Source organism: Pleuronectes platessa, chromosome 5, assembly GCF_947347685.1.
Source record: "Pleuronectes platessa chromosome 5, fPlePla1.1, whole genome shotgun sequence".
In the NCBI taxonomy this organism is placed as follows: Eukaryota; Metazoa; Chordata; class Actinopteri; order Pleuronectiformes; family Pleuronectidae; genus Pleuronectes; species Pleuronectes platessa.
The window spans coordinates 20721175-20733056 of NC_070630.1; the positions used below are offsets into that span (position 1 = coordinate 20721175).

The 11882-nt window shown below is 39.8% G+C and overlaps 1 protein-coding gene across 1 annotated transcript; it reads right to left on the reverse strand.

Annotated features, from left to right (window-relative positions):
• Positions 1–13: 13 nt before the first annotated feature.
• Positions 14–10457, reverse strand: LOC128439864 (galectin-9). Its single transcript, XM_053422342.1, has 8 exons — positions 10296–10457; positions 8667–8755; positions 5197–5401; positions 2761–2880; positions 2480–2659; positions 2169–2251; positions 836–992; positions 14–652 (listed from the first exon to the last, which is right to left on the reverse strand). The coding sequence occupies exons 1-8, from the start codon at positions 10326–10328 to the stop codon at positions 509–511; spliced, it is 1011 nt and encodes a 336-aa protein (XP_053278317.1). The 5' UTR covers positions 10329–10457; the 3' UTR covers positions 14–508.
• Positions 10458–11882: the final 1425 nt, after the last annotated feature.

An 11882-nucleotide genomic window follows, 5' to 3' on the forward strand; every position in this document is an offset into this window, starting at 1 on the left:
ACAACATAACACCTGCTTTCATATTTAACTTTAATTTCTTTAGTTTCACAAAGCATGAATGACTGAACAGTTAAGACACAACAGTGGGTAAATATTTTTCGTTATCCTTCACATTTACGGTAACAGGCCAACTTCCTTAGCTGCATTCAGCCTGATTCCAGTAAACGATGGAACAACTGGGGGATTTTTTTGTGTGATGCAATGTTTTGCTGCTGTTGGTGCAGAGACTTTTTCCTCAACTTCCTGCCTCGGTGACAGCTCACTTACATCGCAGAGTATGACAATGGACAAATCCCAGACTACTAAAGTGTGACTCAAACTGTTGGTTAACTGCTTTTAGTCTTTTTACACTTGATGTTGAGGAAATATTCAGAGTATGGTTATTTATATTATGAAGATGCAGAGGGTATACACGCCATTATGCAATAAATTCAGTGATAATGAAGTCAGTAATAATGCAATAACTTGTGGTTTTGTGGTGGTAGATGTGGAGATGCCAGCCAGAGATCTACACCGTCACAGAGGTCAGACTGACGTCCCCGTCGACCTCCAGAGAGGAAATTTTGAACGCAGGCACATGGTGGGTGTAGGTGTGTGCCTGGACCCCGTTGATCAGGATCCTGAAGCACTCATTCTCACAGCAGATGGTCAACTGAAAGACAAAAAGGGCATTTTGCAAATGCATGTGAAAAAAAGGGTCTATGCACAATGTTTAGTAGAGAAGGAGAAGTAGACCAGGTTGAGTCATAGAGATACAACAAGGTGATGTGGAAGGAGATGAAGGTCTATTATCAGGGACACTGTATCTCCACCTGGTCAGAGTGAGCAGCCTTACCGTGAAAGGCTTTCCCCGTTGGAAGTGCAACCCTCCACCACGCTCCTCGGCGCCCCAGTTCTCCCCCTGCCTGGTGTTTCGAACCACAACGTTGTCATTGAAACGTGGGTTGTAATGCAGAGCTATGCCGAAGTTATAGTTGAGATTCACATGGAACCTGAGAGGACACAGAGGAAGGTTCAACATGAGACATTATTGCTCTTGATGCTCCCTATAGACGCCAACTGCCTGGTGAACAAGACATCTATAGCTTGGCACATGAATGAGAACACACTCGCTCCTAAATGCCTAGCCTGCAATGTGGACCATTTCATTTTCATTTCTTTCTTTCTAGTGTTTTGTCAGTGCATGTCATCACCATCTTTCACTTGTCCTAAATCAAAATGCCTTCTGGATTAATAAAGCTGTGTACATTGTATTGTAACCTGATGTGATTGATGTCAAAGTCATCCAAAGGTAACCTATATTACCATCAGGTGGCACCAATATAGAGAAGTTATCATCTGTCTTAAGTGATCAGATCACAAGTGGTCAGCTCTGAGTTCAGGTCTGAAAGCAACCAAATGTGTCCTCAATGCTTCTTGAGATCCGATCACTCCGATCACATTGGAAGGTGGTCTGTGGCCAAATTCTCATAGCTGTGTAAAAGCAAATGTGTCCTGGGCCACAGACGAGGGGCCGCCGACTCAGATGATGTCTCTGACCTGCAACAGTTTCACAATGAATTAAAAATATTTTGACTTCTTCTCAGTGACCATATGTTGATTTCTTTTTGGTCAATGCCACAATATCAAAGCTGATCAACACATAAAGATTTTTTTATAAATGGGATAAATATTTCTTCATAACAGATCTGCAACAGATCATTGAATAATTCAGTTCCTCTCTCTATATATATATAAATACTTCCCTGTTGTTCACTGAAAGTAATAGAATGACTTCTGGGATTACACAGTCATTGGCTTATTCTAAGTCAATGACTTAGAAGTATTCTAATGTGGTGCATGCGTTTAAACAGACAAAAACATCAACTTAACACTATACTCCCTGAACCATGAATACTTTGACGATTTTAGTTGTTTAGTACAGTTCAGTTTTGTCTAGCAATATTGCAGATATGAATGATCATCTTAAGCCTGAGGCTCAATGTATGATCAAACTAGTTTGAGGCAAAATACATTTAAATCAGTTCATATATCTTTATTTATTAGATATTAGTCTGCTTTATATCGTGTTTATTTTCCAGGGTTTAATTCTGTTATTCATATTCTCAACAACTCTGGGTGTAAACGTTTTTGGTTTAAAAGTGATACAGCTGATAATGGAGTCGAACCTTGTGGCTCCGGGGTGAGGGGTCCCCTGGATGGTGATGGACCTGCCAGGTTTGAATTTGATGGTGCTCCTGTATGGAACCGCCTGTACAGAGATGGAATCAGAATTAATTATTCATTCATTTTTAATCACAATGTAGTGGAACGCAAATAAAAAGTTCTACATATAGTAGCTTCTGTACCTAAAGCTGGAGGTAAGTGATACATGTGTTTTTCTTGCAATTTATGTGAAATGACCCTTTAACTTGGATCAAAATGTTGCGGGTGTCCTAAATGTCTGTGAAACTCCAACTGCACCGTGTCTGATACTCACAGGCATCGCAGGAGGAAAGGCTGGCTGCGAGGGGAAGCCAGGCTGAGCTGGAAATGCCGGAAATGATGGGAATCCAGGCTGAGCTGGAAATGCCGGATATGATGGGAATCCAGGCTGAGCTGGAAACGCCTGACATGTATTGAAAGCAGCCTGAGCAGGAAAGGCCACGTGTCCGGGGAACTACACAAAAAAGAAAACCACTTAAATCCCATTCACTGTTCATTGATAGTACATGAAACACAGAGTCTGCCACAGTGTCTTAATGTTACTAGCTCCCTCACCACAGTGTTCTGGAAGGCAATGGAGGATATAGTCACTTTCCCACCCACTGAGATGGTGTCCACTGGATAAAATGGAATACGATGCTTGTAGTCACTAAAGTGCATGCCGTTGATCGTCAGCTGTAAAATAACAAATATAAAATTCAACTTTTTCTCATTTACATACATTGTAGAAAAAAACATTACCATTAAATAATCTTTTAAAAATAACAACCTGAAAAAGATGTTTTGAATGCCAGTTTAATGACTCTATATGGTGATTCCATAAGTGTTCCTGGTACCATAACACCTTAGGCCAAATTATGGCAGGGGGTGGTGTCATGATCCTGCTCCTGTCTGAAGCCTATGTTTTGTTATGGACTTTGGATTTTATTTCTTTGTGGATCTTCTGTTAGGGTTGTTGTGTTTATGGACTTTAGCCTTGTTGTCTTCCTTGCATTTGGTTTTAGATTTTTTTTCCCTGTTTGAGTTTTGAGTTCATTACATTTACTACTTTTGTACGTAGCTCATGTTTCAGAGCATTTCCTGACATTGTCTATTTTTCCCGCTCTCTGTTGTTTTTATTTAAAATATAGGCATGTAATTATAAAAATGTCTGTTTGGGCTAAAAAGGGGTGTTAGGTATTTGTGAGAGGTGGACATAGAGTATGCAGGTGACATTAAAAGCTAAAATTTAGAGATGATTGTAAAATGATGTAAATTTGTAGAAAGTGATGCAACATTTTCACAGAATTGTTCCGACTTGAGGTGGATTCAGGCAAAACCTGCGGTCTAGGCATCTGATAAATGGTAAATGGTTTTGTAGCGCTTTTCTAGTCTTGATGACCACTCAAAGCGCATTACAGTACAGTTTTACATTCATTTTTACACATTCATACAGTGCATCTATTCGCAGCACTTTGTTGTTCTATGAGAGGCAATTCGGGGCTCAGCATCTTGCCAAAGGACACTTCGGCACATTGAGTATGCAGCTGAAATTCAAGGCTAAAATTTAGAGATGATTGTAAATTGATGTAAATTGGTAGAAAGTGATGCAACATTTTAACAGACTTGTTCCAACTGGCATTCATGCAAAACCTGTGGTCTAGGCATTTGATCAGAATGTCTTCTGAACATCTCTAACCGGTCAACCCAGAACCAACTGGAGATTATACATCTCATCTGGCCTGGGATTGCGTCTGAATACCCCAGCTTGGAAATGTTGAGAAATGGGATGTTTGAACTACTTTGCTTATATTGCTGACATCATGACCCAAACTGCAGAAAATTGATGGATGGATGAAATTATTAGACAGAACTGTTGCCTCAAAGCAAGAAGGTTACCGATCGAAATCCAGTTCAATAAGGGTCTTTCTGTGTGGAGTTTGCATGTTCTCATTATGTCTGCGTGGGATTTCATTCACACATTTCACATGTGTGAATGTGACACTGAATGGTTGTTTGTTGGACCAGTCATACGCTGGCGATCTGTCCAGGGTAGGGTTGCAAAGGGGCAAACAATTTCCGGTAAATTTTAGGAAAGCAGGGCTTTTGAGGCCTGCTTTTGATAGCAGGGCTATTGAGGCCTGCTGTAGTGTGCAGGACTAGTCAGGTAAGTTTCAATGATATTACTGGGGAAAATATATTAGCATGCTGATTGAGGATTGTTCACCTGTTCATCTGTTCATCTAGCCTATTTCTATTCATTTATCCATCAATTTTAAAATATTTTTAAACATGATTCCAATTGGTTGGCCAACTATTTATATCTCATAGCATTGCATTAGTGTTTTTTTACAATCTTTTTTCTCATATTATTCTACAGAACATTGCCACGTGCACTATCTCATGTGTGAAGACATTTCACCCCAGCCAATGTAGAAGGAAAGGCTGTGTACATTTGCAAATACTGTGCAAAGACCTATGTCAAGAATGACACAAAGATGCAGAAGCATATAGTCAAGTGCCCAAAGTTTCCTCAGGGCTCAAATCAGCCTATGACAAAACAAAATGTTTAAATTTATGTCTGTATATGACAAGGTGAATACAGTTAGTATAAATTACCCACACAATTGGGTTCCTGTATATTCCCGTTAATTCCCATGGAAAGTTTCCAACTTTGAATACTCCAAGAATTTTGCAACCCTAGTCCAGGGTAATGTCTGATTGGCTCTAGCTCTCCCAACGACCCTCACAAGTATCAATGCATCAGATAATGGATGGATGACAATAACTGTACCAAATATATTTTCTTGTACAGGCAAAGAAAAATAAAAGTCGAATTGATCTTCTGTGCTCTCACAAAGACACACAGATATCGCTTGAAAGACATGAGGGTTTGAATATAATGTAGTAACTCGAATTACATTTCTAGAATTGGTAACATTTGCTGGAACAATACTCCGACAAAGCGGAGTAGATCATTTTCGGACAGTCAACAATTTTGTCTCGACAGACCTGGTAGGAATCACGGCCGACTGTGATGAGCAGGCTGAAGGCAGAGCCGGCAGGGAGTATGGAGATGCTCTTCCTCTCTTCAGCACCCCAGCTGCCATGTTGGAGAGTGTTGCTTACCACACAAGAGTCACCATCATACCGGGGGTTAAAATGGAGGGCAATGTCCGCTCCGGCGCTGGAGCCACACTGTAAATTCACATGGAACCTAAAGAAAAAGAGAGTTCAATCATTTAATCATGTGAAAAGTCATTTAATGGTGTGTAAGAGCCTGACATCATTAATGAGACGTTCCATAATGCAGCTTTTTTCTTCCTTGAGAAATCTGGAGTCAAATTGAAGCTACAGAAAGTTGAAGCTACAGAAAATTATATAAAAACTAGAGCTGTGAAAAATAACGCGTTAACGCGTTATGATTAAATTACAGGATTAATTCGTTTTTTTTTTTAACGCATTTAACGCATGCGCAGAAGGACCTTCCAATTCCGCCGCCTCTGCACTAGTTGCCGCTCTAATGCAGTCTGACGGCAGCTGCCATTCAAACAAACAAACAACATGGATAATTCCAGAGCTGCCAACTCTCACGCTTCCGCCGTGTGACACACGCTTTTGCATGTTTTCACACGCACTCACGCCACACATCCAATTTCTCACGCCAAAAAAAACCTGGATCTTTGAAGTGAAGCGCATGACTAAATCTATTTTAACTTGTTGACGAGACGAGACGAAAATGTTGGTGGTTGACTAAGTCACGATCATTTTTTAAAACATCATCGCAGAGCTGCCAACTTTTCAAAAAACCTTGGAGTGAGATTTTGTCGGGGGTGACCAACATTTTGCCGCGCACACAGCCACACACGTTGGTGGCTCAAATATCAGGGAATTGTTGGAATTTGGCGTTGTATCCATGTTGTTCGCTGCATTCTGGTGGCCTTTGGGGCCCAAAGTCGTTGATAGGAGCGGCCGACTGGAGATGGACAACATTGGTTAGATTCTGTGACGCAAAGACATAGCTGAAGGTCCACCCCCAGGAAATGTTGGTTTAAGTAGATGTTGTTTCCTGCATTCTAGTGGATTTTTGGGTGGTATGCTAAAGATGTGCAATACCTGAACTTCTTCTGATTCATGTTCCTCTGATCATGACTTGTAGGGCCTTCTAGCCTTGAGCTGAACATTCAACCAGAAAACTATTGTTGTGCCTCAATGACCACAATATAGCCTAATTAATAGACCTTTGTTTAAGATTTGACCAAGGTAGGTTGATTGACATTTTGATTACAATGGTTTTCAACTAATTCTGAACTGAAACCTAACCTATATTTTAAATAATTGTATTCTTAAGAGCAGTTAATGATTTATGTTCGCCTCCCACCACACTTTTCATCAGATCAAAAAGTTCAACAAATAAAGTGCTTAAACAGTAGCCTTTTTAAGCAACACAATGGACCCTCTTCCCCAAAATAAAATTTGTCTGGAGCCGCAAAACATATTTGATAACAAAGCTAATAAAGTTTTATATAAAGTTAAATTATACTAAACTATGGTTTGTTGCATTTATGAAATTATCGAACAACAATAAAGAAAACTGTTGACATTTGATTGATATTTTTACCTGTTACAACAAAGGAAAAACCAAACGCTTATGAAGAGAAGAAAATACACAGGCAAGTGTCGGCCTACTTTGAAATAAATTAAACACAGACCTTTGTAGGGTTATTTGAGTCCTCCCCGTATTTGTGGAAAATTTATGAAATAAGAAGTACCCTATTTTTAAATAAATAAAAACATATAGCTGCAGCCTAATAGCTTAAAAATATATATTTTAGTTGGCGAAATATTTAAACGAAAAGTGAGAGCAGGTCAGGCTGGAGGCGGACACAGAAACTGCAGCTCGGTAGAAACCAACTGCAGCTTCTGCTCTGATCAAGACGCTGAGCTCTGATCAGCTGAGATCAGAGAAACTCTGTGTTTTCACTGTTTCCACTGAGCAGCCGGTGAGTCAGTGACCAGCTCCTTCACGTGAAGGAGCTCTGGTCTTGTGTCTCTGAGCGAGTGCGCGGGGCGGGGGGCGGAGCCTCGGGACCGGTGCGCTATCTGGGGCACACACACACACACACACACACTCGCCCGCTCCTGGTACTTCATGATGTTTTAAAAAATGATCGTGACTTAGTCAACCACCAACATTTTCGTCTCGTCTCGTCAACAAGTTAAAATAGATTTAGTCATGCACTTCACTTAAAAGATCCAGGTTTTTTTTGGCGTGAGAAATTGGATGTGTGGCGTGAGTGCGTGTGAAAACATGCAAAAGCGTGTGTCACACGGCGGAAGCGTGAGAGTTGGCAGCTCTTTCATCGTATCAGTGTGTGTGTGTGTGTGTGCCCCAGATAGCGCACCGGTCCCGAGGCTCCACCCCCCGCCCCGCGCACTCGCTTGTGACAAAAAATATAAAAAATGTCAACCATCCTATGGCTAAGAAGCTCAAATAATTTCTGTTTGATTTTTAAAAAAAAAGTTTTATTCAACCACACAATGGCTAAGGAGCCCGAATATTGTTTAGGATGAAGATTATATTAATGTTCCATATGGAAAAGCAATGATAACTGCTGAAGAACTGCTGCACAAAAGAAAAGTTAAATGTCATAAATCTTGTTTTCACAAAAATATTCCGAGAAAATCGGTAATGTGATTAATCATGATTAATCCATAGAAACCTGTGAATAATTTGATTAAAAATTTTAATCATTTCACAGCCCTAATAAAAACATAAACTAAACTATTCCATAATATAAATGAATGGTAGCAAATAATCGTCAGGCTCATTGGGGAGTTTTGAATACAAATGATGCTATGGATCAATGTGGGGGATTGATTGATGAGCTGAGCTGTTATATGAACTACATAGTGTCAACACAAAAGTCTGAGGTTGATTTCATTCATTAGCAATTTACTGAACTTAATAAATGATCCATTTATTCCATCCATTAACTACACACTTTATCCTGTAAGGGTCCCTGGATCTAATCCCAGCTGACATAGGGTGCAAGGCGGGCAAACATAAAGAGACAAACAACCATTCATTTTCAAATTTAGAGTCTCCATTTAACCTCACCCCAATCTATATGGGTTGGGGTTGTGGGTGGAAGCTAGAGTGCCCAGAGAGAACATGCAAACATGGCTGAACTGGGATTCGAACCAAGAACCTTCTGCTGTGAGCTGACTGTGCTAGTCACTGCACGAGCCTCTTAGTAAGATCAGAAAACCAAAATAATATGAATAAACACATAGGCCTATAGACATATATTTCTATTTCTGTGTCATTTCAATGCATATGGCTCCTCCCCTACTGGGATTACAAGATGTATCTAATTTACAAACACATACGTATAATTTTTTGAAAAATAAATAAAGAGAGGACATGTACAAAAGATTTATTTATAGTCAAGCTGAAATGAAAAAAAGAGCAGCCTGACCTGCCATATCCAGGCAGGGCTCGTCCACTGATGGTGATCATCTTCCCCTCCTGCAGACCCCCATGGATTAATCCAGTAAAGGGGATACTCTAGAAAGAACAGGATGCAACATGTAAATAGCTGCTTTTCATTATAACTGCAAACATGAACTGCGCATGAAGCAAGTGCATTTAGGATGTGTTCAAAAACACTTTGTTTATTTTATAACAGAACACAGGCCACCATACCTGATCCTTGATTCAGGCATCAGGTGAGCTTGCTCCTAGACCAGGTTTTTATTGGCCAATTTCTGCTGCCTCAAGAAAGTTGTGTGCTAATGATGCATGGACCCTGGATATCCGTCTATATAATCCTATCGTAAATGACAACGATATTTGACACCTGTTTTAGGACATTTAACTCTAAAACGCAGACACACTTGCTGTATGCCCAAGCAGCAACATACAATATTCAGCCATGGACAGTTGAGACCATAACATGCAGTTTGATTCTTTATAGCAAGTTTTATTTTACTGGCAACAAGAAATGTTCTGCTCAGGTTGACCACATCCAGCTGTAATTTGGTCAGAAGACGTGGTAGATAATAGGTTATGAATGTTGTTTGGTTTAGGTGATATAGTTTTTACAAACGATCACATTTTCGGGGGCTAAACATGCTCGGAAAGTCCCGAAACTCATCTCACACATCTGAAATGGCAAACGTTTACTTCCTATATGGGTCTTGCATATGGTCGTGGCAACATTGCTCGATAGCGCCCCCTACACAGTTTCACCAACAGCAGTATGTATAGCCAATATTTCTGCAGTACAATGACTTTAAACTTGACATCCAGACAGTGAGGTGAAATATCTTTGCCACCTATTAGGGATTTTTAATTTATTTATAAATAATCAATCGGAGCAAGTTTTGAATATTGAGCCTACTTTCACTTTCATATATTATCAAAATTCTTTTCTAAAATATCACTAAAAACTTCACATACAGACAGTGGGTGTCTCCATGAACAAGAGTGAGGCGAAACTTATTTGTCACCTATAAAGGATGTTTTTAAAAGATCATATTTAATAGGAGCATGCTATAAGTGCCACGATGAAACGGATTTGACCTTAAAATAAATATATGATCTTAAATTTCATTTTACTTATAAATGTGTTGAGTGGAAATCAAAAAAGGTTTGACTGTTTTTATCAAACGTGAATAATAATTTACATTATAGTTTGAGCACATGACCACTGGTCACATTAGAGAGTGCACAGTTCAACAGGGCTTCAGCACTGAGCCAGAACCCAGAGCTGTCTTCATTAAATATAAACATAAACCCTAGTCCTTCAGTCCAGTCTTCCTCTGGTTTCAGTGTTGTACAGAATCTGTTTGCAATTCATTTCTTCTGCTCGTGTGATTATTCGTGTACTGAAACAAGTAGGCCGAACGTAACCACACATTTTACTGACTCACAAACAATTTGCTTCTCGGTTTCTTTCCTGTTTTGGCAGGAAAACCAAACATTTTAAAAATTCCCAACCGAGTTCGGCTGGACTGTTATAACCGCCTTCTCCGTCGATCGGTAATCACATTGTCTTATCATTGTATTTAAGAGGAATGCATTTCAAAACGTCTGGATCACTTACTGGGTTACAAAAAGGTTGCTGGTTGAAAGCCATGGTCCGAATCTGAACTGCGCGGGTTTGTTGAAGTCTGCTGCGGTAAAATGGAGACTTTTCTAATGCAGATCAGAGTTTTAGTTAGGTTTCGATTCCCCTTCAGTAGGAGGTCCGTATCAATGTGTGTGGGTGTGTTTGTGTGTGTGTGTGGGTGTGTGTGTGTGTGTGTGTGTGTGCGTGCGTGCGTGTGTGTGTGTGTGTGTGTGTGTGTGTGTGTGTGTGTGCATCGTACCTCAAAAAATCCTAATAATTTAGTCAGTATTTGCTCAAATCCAGTGTCAGTTTTAAAGAGCACCACTGCCTCTCAGCTGCTGTATTTGTACATGTATGGACAGTGTGCATGCAGGCCCTGATGGCAGTGATCTCTCAGACAGTGATGACGATCCCACGACCTACACCAGCTGCTTCCTTCCTGTTCATCTTCCAGGATCCTTGCCACATGCATAACCTAACTTTAGTTAAAGCAATTATCTCACTGTGCTTTTACTACATGCACGCCAACTCTGGATGCACTACAATAGTTTAACTCCAGTAACTGTAGTTTCTCTATGAGTATATTCATACTAATTGTGTTTCAAAGTGACAACAGCGGCTAAACACATGGTGTAAATTACACCCTCCCCATACACACACAAACACACACACACATGGTTAATGTTTATCCCAAGACAAGCAATAAATTACGATTCCGTATCATTAATGTCCATCCATTCGTCCATCCATCTATCTCCTCTATTAACTATATATATTATTGTTTCAGGTAATCTTTGTAATTATGATAATTAAATATGCTATAATCAATTTACATATTTTTGTATACCATAGAGCTGCTGGACAGGTCAGTTCCTGTACGGATTTCTAGTAAATGAAAGCTACAGCAGATTTATTACACAAGTTGATGAATGACCAGTCATGTGCCTGATAGAGAGGGCAGCTATGAAATTTAACTGTGTTTAACTTTGGCTACTAAAAGTGTGTGTGTGTGTTTGTGTGTGCCTGTGTGGGTGTGTTCAATGAGTGCAAACAATAGATAACTAAAGATTAGAATCCAGGTTAAGCTCTACATTATATGGTGCAGTTGTGGCATTTGAAGTTCCTCCATTTACTTGGGAGCTGACAAGAAAATAACAGGAAGTGTCCTGATGAAAAAGGCCAAACATCAGACAATGGAATACAGATAAACTCATGATCGGTTTTAAGTTACTTCTGTGTGACATGATCCTTCTATTTGAGCAGCTCCTGTGACCTTTCTGCTTCAATCAGTGAAATCATGATCCCACATATTGTGAGTCATATATTACGAGACCAGGACACTGGTCTTTACTCGAAATTACGTTTTGTAATCCTAATAGCATTACACATATAACCATAAGTATTATTAGCCCAGCCTTTGCATCGTACATTTTTTCAAGCGAGTCACTGAAGAATTGTTTACAGCCCTATATATTTTGTTTTAGTCTTCAGTCTGAATTAGGAGGCAGGGAGGTTATATGTGTTTAAAAGCTCACTAGTGAAATCAGATGCGGGTTTACAGCCTAGAATGGTTTCAGTGGT

Excerpts from the sequence above, each read along its gene's own strand:
- LOC128439864 (XM_053422342.1), bottom strand. The coding sequence starts at position 10,328 with ATGGCTTTCAACCAGCAACCTTTTTGTAACCCA. Across the intron at positions 8,756-10,295 it reads AGCAACCTTTTTGTAACCCA|AGTATCCCCTTTACTGGATT; the intron begins GTAAGTGATCCA and ends TGTTCTTTCTAG. Across the intron at positions 2,881-5,196 it reads TCGGCCGTGATTCCTACCAG|CTGACGATCAACGGCATGCA; the intron begins GTCTGTCGAGAC and ends GTTATTTTACAG.